At 37.5% G+C, this 11,822-nt stretch overlaps 1 protein-coding gene across 1 annotated transcript; it reads left to right on the forward strand.

The window, feature by feature from the left end:
- The first annotated feature begins 1,973 nt into the window (after positions 1–1,973).
- On the forward strand, positions 1,974–9,835 carry LOC117953033 (immunoglobulin-like domain-containing receptor 1). The gene is made up of 9 exons (XM_034885781.1): positions 1,974–2,019; positions 2,643–2,813; positions 4,238–4,387; positions 5,285–5,404; positions 5,581–5,727; positions 6,520–6,642; positions 7,352–7,530; positions 8,386–9,024; positions 9,186–9,835. The coding sequence occupies exons 1-9, from the start codon at positions 1,974–1,976 to the stop codon at positions 9,222–9,224; spliced, it is 1,614 nt and encodes a 537-aa protein (XP_034741672.1). The 3' UTR covers positions 9,225–9,835.
- Positions 9,836–11,822: the final 1,987 nt, after the last annotated feature.

Genomic DNA, 11,822 nt, shown 5'->3' on the forward strand with positions numbered 1-11,822 from the left:
GAAATATGACATCACCGGACACCATGGAGTAAAAGATTTGTGCTGTTTTTTCTGTTTTCCTCTTGCTGGTTTGACATGGATGGGACTCTGCACCAATCAGCATTTGGTAAAACATCAATCAATCACTTTGGATCAGTTTTTGTTCACTGTCAATAAAATCCAATCCAACCTCACAAGCACACACAGAGCTGATGAAGCATATTAGCTTAGTTTTTAAGTGTTAAACTATATAAAAAACATCTAATGATTTTACAAATTTTGTCATAAATATTTAATGTCATAGAGAAATGTTTAATGGTGAACAAGTACTCCAAGGTTTTGCACACAATACGCAAGTATCAGTAGCAATATAGTAATGTAGACATATTGCATGCATTTGACAGTTTACTTTTGTAAACATTCTTAATTTTTAGCATCAAAATCTTCTTAAAGTAGCCTACTTAAAGTTAAAGAGCTCATTATGCAGAATGATCCATTTAAGAATGTATATACTGTATAACATAATTGGATTATTGATGCATTAATCTACTGCTGGGTAGCTTAATCTATAGAAGTGCATAATGCGTAATGTTTAGGCAAATTGACATGTTTTTAGTGTAAGTGATTACAAGTTTACTTTCGGACCATATCAAATCAAATGCTTAACAATGTGCTTGCACTTAATAAGGGCCTCAGCAGAAGAAGAGGACATAAGGGAGAAGGAGTAGGAAACAGAGTGGATCATGGCAGGAGTTTCCAGGAAAATAGATGAGCCTTGAAGGGCTGCAGGTGCGGAGTGGGTGTGCTTAGAGGGAAAACAACTTTGACAATTTGACTTTGGAATTGGAAAGCTCTTCAGCTCTTCACAACACACAAACGTAGTCTCAATTATTTGCAAATAATAGACTTTTATGAAGGAGGACACGTTTAAAACTCACCTTTCCTTCAGGGAATAAACAGCTTGGTTTTATAGTTTAAACTGTAGAGAATTCAAGAGTCAAACTTAAATAAGAAACACAGAACGCTGAATGTCGAGCTCAAATTAAAAACAAGGTTAGGCTGACATCTCGTGGTGCTAGATCAGAGTTACACATGAGCTTTGAACGAATGTAGAAAACCCGAGTGACATAGTCTGTTGTTATGTCGGATACTTAGAAAGGTTTTTTCCTATGCCAGAAAATCAATAAGTATTGATATTGTAATAAAAAATTGTATTACAAAAATCACTTTTATGCCCTTTTTCGTAACCAATGGCATTATTGTATCTTGTTATGTCTTGTGTTTGTTTTGTGTATATATATATATATATATATATATATATCAAGATCTCATCTCATCATCAGTTGTGGTGACGGCCTTTATTCATTCAAGGCAATTTTCGGAAGTAAAATTTTAAAAATCCAACAGTATTTCCTATGATTTCAATATTCTATCCTATTTGTTTACTTTCTGTCATTTATGTCATTAAATCCATTTTAAATAGGCCTACCATTAGCTTTGGAAAAATAACGTTTGCTCTTTAGGATTTAGGACATCTGAGAAACTATTTTATCAAATGCACCCGAGCAAAAAATAATGTCAATATTTGTTCTGAAATTGTAGTATTACCTTTATGGAAATAAACTCAGTAGCCTAGGCCTAACGCACCAGAGACACACGTGTTTACAGTATGAATCCCTACAAGAGCAACATGTTTCTATATGTTTGTAATGATAAAGTATAACCTCTTGTTTTGGAGGTGGTTTCTGTTACGTCACAGTTGGGATGAATTCACCTGTTTCGGGGTGTGTCCGGAGATGACTGCAGGCTCGGTTAGTCACCGCACGCGCACTGTTCACGGCGACACAATGAACGGCGGAGTTTTACTTGAACGTTAACGGATAAGGCTTTTTGTTCTTTTCTTTCCCATTTGTAGGCCTATTTATTCATTTATTCGAGGAGCTTTGTTAAGCACTAGTTATTCGCAGCCCCCTGTTGTTGGATTTGTTGTCCCCATGGGGAGATTAGCTGCTGCCATTCTCCTGCTTTCACTTCTGAAAGGTAATTTACATTTCTTAACATATTGGTCTCGTGTTGCTTGAAAAAGACGATAAAACCGGTTTATAAAATGAAAGTTTGTCAAAATCTCGACTGAAACTAACCCAACTGGAGGGTATCGATCACATGACGGTGTGTTTATGTGACACAGAGATGTCTACAGTGGCTACTCTAAGCAACACAAGTATATTTGCAGAGCAGAAGTGTATGTTTAAAAACATATATTATTAAATCTTTTTTTTATTATTCGAAAGACTTTACTTTTAAGAGGTTTTAAGGGTCAGTGTGAGCTGTCCGTATTTAGGGACAGATTAAGTCAACAGGTTTCATTCCAGCTTTTGAACATTTGTTTGGTTGGTAGTTTCACAGTTAGACATTTCCTGTGCCTCCGTCTGTGTCACCTGTTTTTCTGGTCCTGCAACTTATGAAATGAACGTCTTGGTTGAGAGAAACTCTCTCACACATTGTTTCAGTTTGAACACACTTTTCTTCTTTGACTTTTGACAACACTCTAAATTACCAGTTTAATTTCCAGCACACTAGATACAGGGTTTATTTTTTGGAATGCAAATACACAAACTAGGCCTAGCTGCTTGTAACAATCTGTGTGTTGTCCCTCCCAACAGTGGCAGTGTGCGTTCAGGTGATTGTTCCTCAGAAGCAGTACAGCAGAGCTCTGTTTGCCTCTGTGACTCTGCGGTGTGACTACTCCACCTCCGCGAACCTCCAAAATGTTCTGGTCACCTGGAAGTACAAGTCCTTCTGCAACGACCCTGTGCTGGATTACTACTCCGCAGGTGCCAACCGACCCACCCCCACCACTACAGAGCATAATGGAGAGAAAATCACAGTAGCCTAAATATTTCTCCCTGAGCTGTACTGCTGACATAAAACAGAGGCTTTATGTTTATATAAATAGTCTCATGTTCTCTCTGAACTTTGCCAAAACCTGGTACTTCCCATATGTAGTTAGCCTTATCTAAGAAGGTGTGTGTATGAGAGGTGTAGGCAATCATAAGCACATGGTCCTTATGAACCTTTTGCACTGCCCTGCACATATGATACAATATTTACATATACAAAGTGTATTTTTACACACATCTTTTAGCACAGCCCTAATGTGTATGACCCAGTTCATTTCACAACATATAATAATAATAATAATAATCTTTATTTATACAGCAATTTCCAAAGCAAAGTTGCGAGTTTCACATGGTTGAACCAGGAACAAAAACATTTCATGCAGTGAAATAAAATCCAATAATAACAACAATAAAAAATGGATATGATATTAAAATAACCAAAAGTAGGCCTAGTTAAAAAAGCTATAACATTGAACTGAGAAGGCATTTTGGAAATAAAATCATGTGCTCACATTAAAGGAGAATTCCGGTCGATTCCAACACGTAGCTCTGTTGGTTGTAAATGTGTAGTGCTGTCTCTAGAATGAAACCAATCGGTGCTGCCTACACCGTGTTATCCTCCTGCTAGCGTTAGCCCCCAACAGGCTTAAACAGGGCACGTTTTAAATTTTTTTATAGCCTCTAAACAGGTTCAAAATCTAGATGTGAAAGAAATACATTAAAGTTGTGCTAATTCAGCTGTGTTAGTTCCTGTGTTGAGACAGTTAGAGATCTTAGGGGCCGTCTACAAACTACTACTACTAACTACTACTGAAATATGTAGGCTATCAATTTAACAACTAAATAAGGTAGTGTCTCCAAACTTTCCTCAATGATAACTTATCCCCTGCTAGTTGTACTACAGCACTTACTTGTTTTTTACAAACTACAGAGCTACGTGTTGAAATTGAACAGATTAAACATTTTTGCATGGTTGATGAACATATTGACAACATTTTGTTATATTTGTATGACTAAGAGTCTACAGCCATGCTGGCAACTATGCAAGGCTGTACTATATGCTATATGCTAACACAAGCCTATTTTGCATGTTAGCATATTGGATAAACTAAAATTTTGACCTGATGATTGTCAGGAAGAGTCCGGGGATCCCCAAAGTCATTAGGATTCATCCTCAGGAAACCATGAATGTCTCTAATTAAATAATAAAACTCATATATATACATAGACAGAGAGAAAAATATTGCAGTTTGTAACAAACCATACAGTGTATAAATAGAACGCATAGATATGGTTACAAACCATAGAAACGATTTTCATTCATTGTGCCAATGGAAACTTTGCTCCTGGTTTTGCAGCGTACCAGTCTGCCCTACAGACGGGACAGGACCCAACGAATGGCTGTCCAGACAGTCAGCGGACGCTGCGCATAGTGATCCAGAAGTCAGGAAGCAGCGAGCCGACGCTGGGACCAGAATACCGTGAACGCAAGATCTCCATCCAAAACAGTGAGTTCATGCAAGCACTGTGGTTCCATCCAGCACGGCGTCAGTTGTGACGAGAATAAGATACATTTTTCTACAAAATGTAATTTTAAAAACCAAAGAACTCAACTCTCATATCCTCCTTATTCTTTGCAACATCTTTTATTTTGCCTGTTCAAACGTTATAACAGAGCTGAAATGATTAGTCGACTAATCCAGGGGTCTTTAAGGTTTTTTAGGCCAAGGACCCCTCAACTGAAAGAGATACGGAGCAGGGACCCCCTACTACATATTGCATAAAACCGAGCTGCATATTAAACTGGGTGTAGGGATATTCATACATTATAGTGTATACGCCATGTCTTATTGTTAAATATATATGTGGATGCACAGTGTTCAATATTACTGTATATTTACAGTCATATAAAATTTTGAAAATATAAAGCTTTCAAAAAAAGAACAAGTAGTCCCCCCCCCCCCCGTGGTAACTCTGACGTCCCTCTATGGGTTGCAGACCCCATGTTGAAGATCCCTGTACTAACTAATTAGCGGATTTGGATTGACAAACTCAATCTGTAACAATTTTGATAATTGATTACTCATTTACATACTTATTTTTAAATGTCCCAAAAAATTACTATTTGTTGATAAATTATTGCCAATATGCTGTTAAGTGAATGTGTTTTGGACTGTTGGTCGTGGAAATGAGAAATTATTTGTCTCACTTTGCTCTCAGAGAAATGTTGACAAGCCTTTTCAGTATTTTCTGACGTTTTATCGACCAAACATGTAATTAATAGTAAATAGTAAATAGTAAATAAAAATCACTTTTATTTTTTTAATTGTCACTCTGTCTCAGTAAAAGGAGATAATGTCATTTTTTTTTTATTACTTGACCTCTGTTGAATTGTGCGTGTGCAGAGGCCGACCTGGTGATCAGCGAGGTGATGTGGTGGGACAACGGGGTCTACTTTTGCACTGTCGATGCTGCTGGAGACACCTCTGGAGACTCTGATGAAGAAGTCAGTCTCATTGTTTACGGTAAGAAACAAAAAGAAAATAGATATATATATTACTGTTGATCTGTGTAAACCTAAGTGTGTGTAGGATTATATTTTGCTTTTTTTTTAGCTTTAATAACATAAGTGTCAGAAATATCATATACAAGTTTTCTCTTTGGGCACACCACAACAACCGTATCTCTTATTTCTCTCCAGGCTGGCTAACAGCGTTGGGCATTATCATCGGAGCCCTCCTTCTGATCCTCCTCTTCTGTATATGCTGCTGTCAGTGCTGCCCTCAGAAATGCTGCTGCTATGTTCGCTGTCCTTGCTGTCCACAGCAATGCTGCTGTCCTGAAAAAGGTAGATTGCTGAACCCCATTTCAAAAACTGTCCTTGTGTGTGCTTTAAAAATTCCCCAACATTCAAGTCAAGGGAGTGGGCTGCACAAGAGTGTTAAAGTCGCAGTGTGTAAGAAAAGCACACAGGACAAACAATGAAGCAAATATTGTGAATTTGGGCATTATGTGTAGTGTCAGTAAAATGTTGGAAAAACATAACTAAAATTTCTTAAAGTGGTTAGTAAATTGTCCTAAAAACATTAGTTAAACGTTACAGAAAATTAGGAAAATGTCTAGAAAATATAAAGCAATAGACACGCACAATGCGCAATTTATGTCCCATCACATACTTTGAAATCATGTTTGGAAGGGATCCTATCACAGCTAGGATGGACAGAAAATAATTACAGCAACCAATAACTTTCCTAATGTACACTAATAATGGGCATGTGAGTATTGTTTTGAGACATAAAATTGTGAACTTATTCATTATTTAAAAGTTTAAAACTGTTTCTACTATATACTGCAATCCTAAAATCTGCATTTTAATGGGTTACCCAACTGTATCTCCACAAATTGATTTTCAAAATGTTCTGGTATAAACCAAGATCAATGTTACCTGGCAGGTACACAATCACTCTGAATTCTTATTATATGCTTTGTAAATCATTTGGTGTAAAGTATACCACATTTGTTAATAAAACAAACGTCCTTCAAAACTTGTCAGCCGCCAGGCAGATAAACAGCCTGTATACAAAGGTTAGACCTTCTTTTATTGATAAGTATAAATTAATGAGGCGTTCCCTTCTTTCAGCGGTGATGCAGCATCGTATGATGAAGGACGCTCAGAGGGCCATGGCTCCCTGGTTTGGAGGACAGCCGGTATATGGACCAATGAGCAACGCCTCATCCCAGATGAACCCACTTCTATACCAAGGTACACACATACAGTTGTGCTCATTTGTTAACACACCCATGCTAAAGTAAAAAAAAAACATCTGTTGGAAATTGATCTTAATTTTAAAATATTAGGCAAAATCCAACCTTTAAGGACACTAATTTTTTTGTGTATAACTTAACTTTATAAATAATAAAATGTTCCTTAAAATACAGGGGGCATACGTATACGCACCCTTATGTTAAATTCTCATAGAGTCAGGCACATTTTTATTTTTAAAGGCCAGTTATTACATGGATCCCTTGGCCTTTGGAATTAAATTAACCCCCCATCATCACATACCCTTCACCGTACTTAGAGATTGGCACGGTTATATTTCAGTTAGCTTAATAGCTGGTTTGATTTGCATTGAGAGCTGATCTTATGTGAAGTACCCCATGCCAATATCTATGTATGATGAAAGGTATGTGATGATGGGGGGGTTATTTTAATTCCAAAGGCCAAGGGAACTTTATCAGGATGCATAGTATCATGGACCCATGAAATAACTGTCCTTTAAAAATATAATCTGCCTGCCTCTGTGGGAATTTAACATAGGGGTGTTTATGTTTTTTTTATTCCTCATTTTAGTCAATTTTAGCATGGGTATGGACACTTATATACACACATATTGTGAGTACTCTGTGGCTTTAATAACTTCAGATTGTAGGTGGTATTAATCCCCAAATATTTGTTTTTGTCCCTCCAGGATCTGTATCAGGAAAGAACATCTCAATGCAGCCACTTCCCCTCCCTCCCCCTCATTCTTCATCTTACAGCATGCCCCCTCCCAGCCATGGCAACCACACCCCTGCCAACAGCAATCACATGCTTGATTACCTGGAGAGCCAGGTGAGGGGGATAGACATGGCCAGTCCTATGATGCAGGTAAGGAACTGCTCACGTTCTCAAATGTGGTTATGGAAACTGAAGAGGATCAGATTATTTCGTCATATTGTAATTTTTAACTGTTTATGTTACCATTCCTGTTTACTTTATTGTAGAATTGTAGTATCTTTTTGAAGGCCAATAATACAGAATATAATTTATACTCTGAGTTTTTGGAGACAATTCCAATTGTCTTTTGTATTTAAACTACCAAAGTTTTTGTCAAAGCTTTTGTTTTTGCAGAGGGTGCATTTTTTTAGGCATTTAATCTCAATTAAGTAAAACAATATTTGCCAAGTCAGTAGATGAAACCAGATTTGTGGTGGCGTAAAGTCATGTGTGGGCACTTTAGTGTCGGGTGATCCTCAATCAGAACTAGTCAAATCTAACTATTGATGGATGGTTTCCCCAAAGAAATTGTTTGATTTGATTTTAAAAAAGGAATTAAAAAAAACATCTTATGGAAATTGGTCTTAATACCTTAATTTAAGAAAATCATAAATATACACACCAGTAGGTTAAATTCCCATAGAGGCCGGCACATTTTTATTTTTAAAAGCCAGTTATTTCATGGATGCAGGATGCTACGCATCCTGATAAATGACAATGTGGGCTTAATTTAATTCCAAAGGCCAAGGGAACTTTATCCCTTTATTTTTTGTGTTGCGTTTTCATTGACATCTGTTAGGGCACTAATGTGCCATTTCTTGTCGGTACACAAACTGTTATAACTGCCAAAACAATAGGCTATATTACTGAACCTGTAGACTAGAATTGTGGCCCAGCTGTAGTACGAGTGGTGGTTTTCATTTGTATTTTCTTCTTTTTCTTCTTCTGGTATCTTCTTTACATCAGTCCCAGCCTCCTCCACCCCACCACATGCAGCAGATGCCTCCTCCACCCCACCACATGCAGCAGATGCCTCCTCAACCCCACCACATGCAGCAGATTCCACCCCCACAGCACAGGCCCATGAACGTCCCATTTTCCCCCGGCCCCCCCAGCATGATCTCTGCCCTTGATGATGGCCTGACAGAGCGCCGTGTCATCACACTTCCACCAATAAGAGAGCAGCGACCTCCTGCACCCAAGAGCCGGCCCCCAAGCTCCAGCGAGAGCGGCCGCAGCGGCTTTGGCCGTCGTGACGACCGAGGATCAGCGGGCAGGCGCCAACCCTCACCTGCGCGGTCTAGAGGGATTTCCAGGAGCTACAGCCAGGACTCACTGGATGGGCGCAGTCGCAACGGGCCACATGGAGGCATGGACCGCCCCCGCTCTCGCTCCAGGGACGACCTGTTTGACAGCAGGTCCAGAGGAAACTACTCTCCCCCTGCGTCGCAGCGCTCCAGAAGAGGGTCCTGGAGCTCGGATGATGAAGGCAGCAGGAGAGGAGGAGGGACGAGAGGAGGTGGAGGCTGGGTTGAAAAACCTCCCAGCTACAGGGAGTACGAACCAGGACAGAAGCCGGGAGCACGGAGGAATGGCCGCTACTCTGTAAGACACACAGTGCTTTAGTCGACAGACACACACACACCAACACAATTGCACCAAAGACAAAACCACACATAACCAAACAAACAGTCATTCTTAAAAAAAAAAGTCTGAATTATGTTGATTGCGAGTGAAGTGATCTTAAGTTAGTATGTCTCTCTCAGGACAAGAGTTCTCGCAGTGGCACCAGCGTCGTCATCTGAACCCTCGGGCTGAACGCCCTGCGACCTCTGTTTCAGAGAACATGCACACCTCAATAGAATTGGAGCCTTGTTGTATGGCTACTGGTAAACTTTTAAATATCAACATTTTATTATGTTTTTCAATGAATTTTTATCACCCTCTTGATTACTGAAGGATTCATAAAATGTGAGCTTGACAATCTCGAGATTGGCAATAATCCTTCTCAAGTAGAGCAGGCGATAAAGAAAATGTTCGGTGTAAGTAAGAAAACCTATTTAGTAGCTGCCCTTTTTAAAAAATATATTGTTTTAAGAAAATTGTGCAGGTCTTCTACTAAAGGGGGGATTTTTGGGATAATATTTCCCTCTGCTGGTTCAGTGTAATGGAAATTACAGTAGACTAAACGCCTCCTGATGAAATTTTTTTTTTTATATGTGACATTAATGGATGTTTCTCCTCTTAAAACATATTTGCTTGGCGGGAACACAGTTAGTTCTTATATTTGATAAGGCCATAAAACATGATATGCAAAAAATGAGGCTCAGGTCCAGTAAGTCAAATTAGAATTGTGACATTAGAACTATATAAACCTACATAAATATGAATAGACTTGTGGATGCTGGATTTAGTTTTAACCCCTGTGTTGTCTTCCTGTCAACCATGCAACATTTAGTTTTTCTGACTTAAAATGTTAAAATAATGGGCGCCCGGGTAGCTCACCTGGTAGAGCGCGCGCTCACCGGTTTGACTCGACCTGCGGCCCTTTGCTGCATGTCACCACCCCCCCCCTCTTCAGCTGTCCTATAAAATAAAGGCCTAAAATGCCTCAAAAAGAAAAAGTTTTTTTTTTTTTGCTATTAAATTGAATAAAACGTTAAATGAAAGTAGATAACTGATATTTTATTTTTCTTGGGAAGAGCAATAGTTTTAGGGAAAGATCAAGGTTATATGTTTTTTGAATTCTGATACAGAAACTTCTTGAAAGTGGGACAAAATACTTTGAACTGAAGACAACAGGGGGGTTAAGCTTTATATCATTTTTGTAAAAATGTTATTTTTCATATCTCTTGGATGTCTTGAAGTGACTATTGTGTATTTGTTTTTCTAATGTTTTGAAGGAAAAGGTGTATTGCACTCTATTTAGATGATATAAGTCTTTTTTAACTTTTGCATATAAAATGAAGTATCACTTATGAAAAATCTGCATGTAATTAAGTAATTTACATTGTGTTGATGTAGGAAATGAAGTAATGTGAACATTGTGACAGTTTTTTTTTCATTTAAATTACAGTAGCACCATATTAAAATGTTATACTATCATGTTCAGTGTCCAGTTCTGGAAACCTTATCTAAATACACCTAAAATCAGTTACACTTGGAATTAAAGTTGTTGACTTTTCAATTAATGGTTTTAAGGATTTTTTTTTTACACTTTACAGTCAGTAGACTATTCTAATCTAATGTTGTATATTCATTTGAATTTTGACCTTAACGGTACTTTAAAGTTTTCCATACACATTTACTGTATGTGTTGATAGTTGCATGAGAAAGATGACATTATAGAGAACATCAACAGTGCACACGCGTAAAAAAGACATTCTTGTAGTTTTTATGTAAAAATAATAGCACTTATTATTTATTCAAGAAGGTGAAGGCTTTATTTCTGCAGTTATTCTGTCAGTGTAAAAAATATCAAAATGTTTCTTTAATGTAACAGTTGGTTATTGTTGGCCTGGTTTTAATTAGGCTACTTTATAACTACTGTTCAGTAGCTTAAACTATGAAAACCTATATCACCATTGATAAGTTGATTCATATTTTGCATTAATAATGTAAATCTGCAAAGAAAATAGTAGCCTATTAAACTGTCAAATAAATGTAAAAGTAATGTAAAATATTTGCCTCCAGAGTGTAGTAGCCTAGCCTAGATTAGAAATAGTCTAGACTGTAATGTAGAATAACATTACATAACATAATGTGGAAATGCTCAAGTAAAGTACACGCACCATCTAGGCTACCCAAGTACAGATAGATGAATGGATGGATGGATGGATAGATAGATAGATAGATAGAAGTGAGAAGGAAACTTTTTAATTGAAAGGGATTGAACAGTGCAGTAGATCATGATTAAATATTAACTATGACTATAAAATATAAACATAACCTATAAACTGACTGACTGAATAAGACTAAGAACAATATGTAACAGGGAATAATATAGCCTATAAGACAGTTGTACAGCAGACAAGTGATGATGGTAGTGGCTGAGTTTTGTTTTGTGTTTGTTTATGTAAATACGAAATACAAAAATACAAAATAAAGTGAAAAGAAGAATTAGACTACATTGGATTTGGTTAATAAAAATGTGCTGGAAATAAATGATAAATGATTAATAAATAATAATTAATACTATCATAAATAAAATCAGATATCTGACAAAAGTTAAAGACAGCACTGACTCCAGACCAGACTGGCTGCAACTTGACTAAAGAAAAGGAAGAAAAAGACTGGAAACCATAGAAATAATAAATATGTCTATACTCGAGATCATAGACATATGCTCGAGACCACCAACCGTTTGTTTCGTCAAACTGCGACTGTGCAGTACTTTTGTTTAA

This window comes from Etheostoma cragini, chromosome 1, assembly GCF_013103735.1.
Source record: "Etheostoma cragini isolate CJK2018 chromosome 1, CSU_Ecrag_1.0, whole genome shotgun sequence".
Taxonomy (NCBI): domain Eukaryota; kingdom Metazoa; phylum Chordata; class Actinopteri; order Perciformes; family Percidae; genus Etheostoma; species Etheostoma cragini.

Bases quoted from the DNA above. Each gene is read 5' to 3' on its own strand.
- LOC117953033 (XM_034885781.1), top strand. From the start codon at position 1,974: ATGGGGAGATTAGCTGCTGCCATTCTCCTGCTTTCACTTCTGAAAG. The intron at 4,388-5,284 runs GTGAGTTCATGC...GTGCGTGTGCAG, and splicing joins CAAGATCTCCATCCAAAACA to AGGCCGACCTGGTGATCAGC. The intron at 5,405-5,580 runs GTAAGAAACAAA...ATTTCTCTCCAG, and splicing joins AGTCAGTCTCATTGTTTACG to GCTGGCTAACAGCGTTGGGC.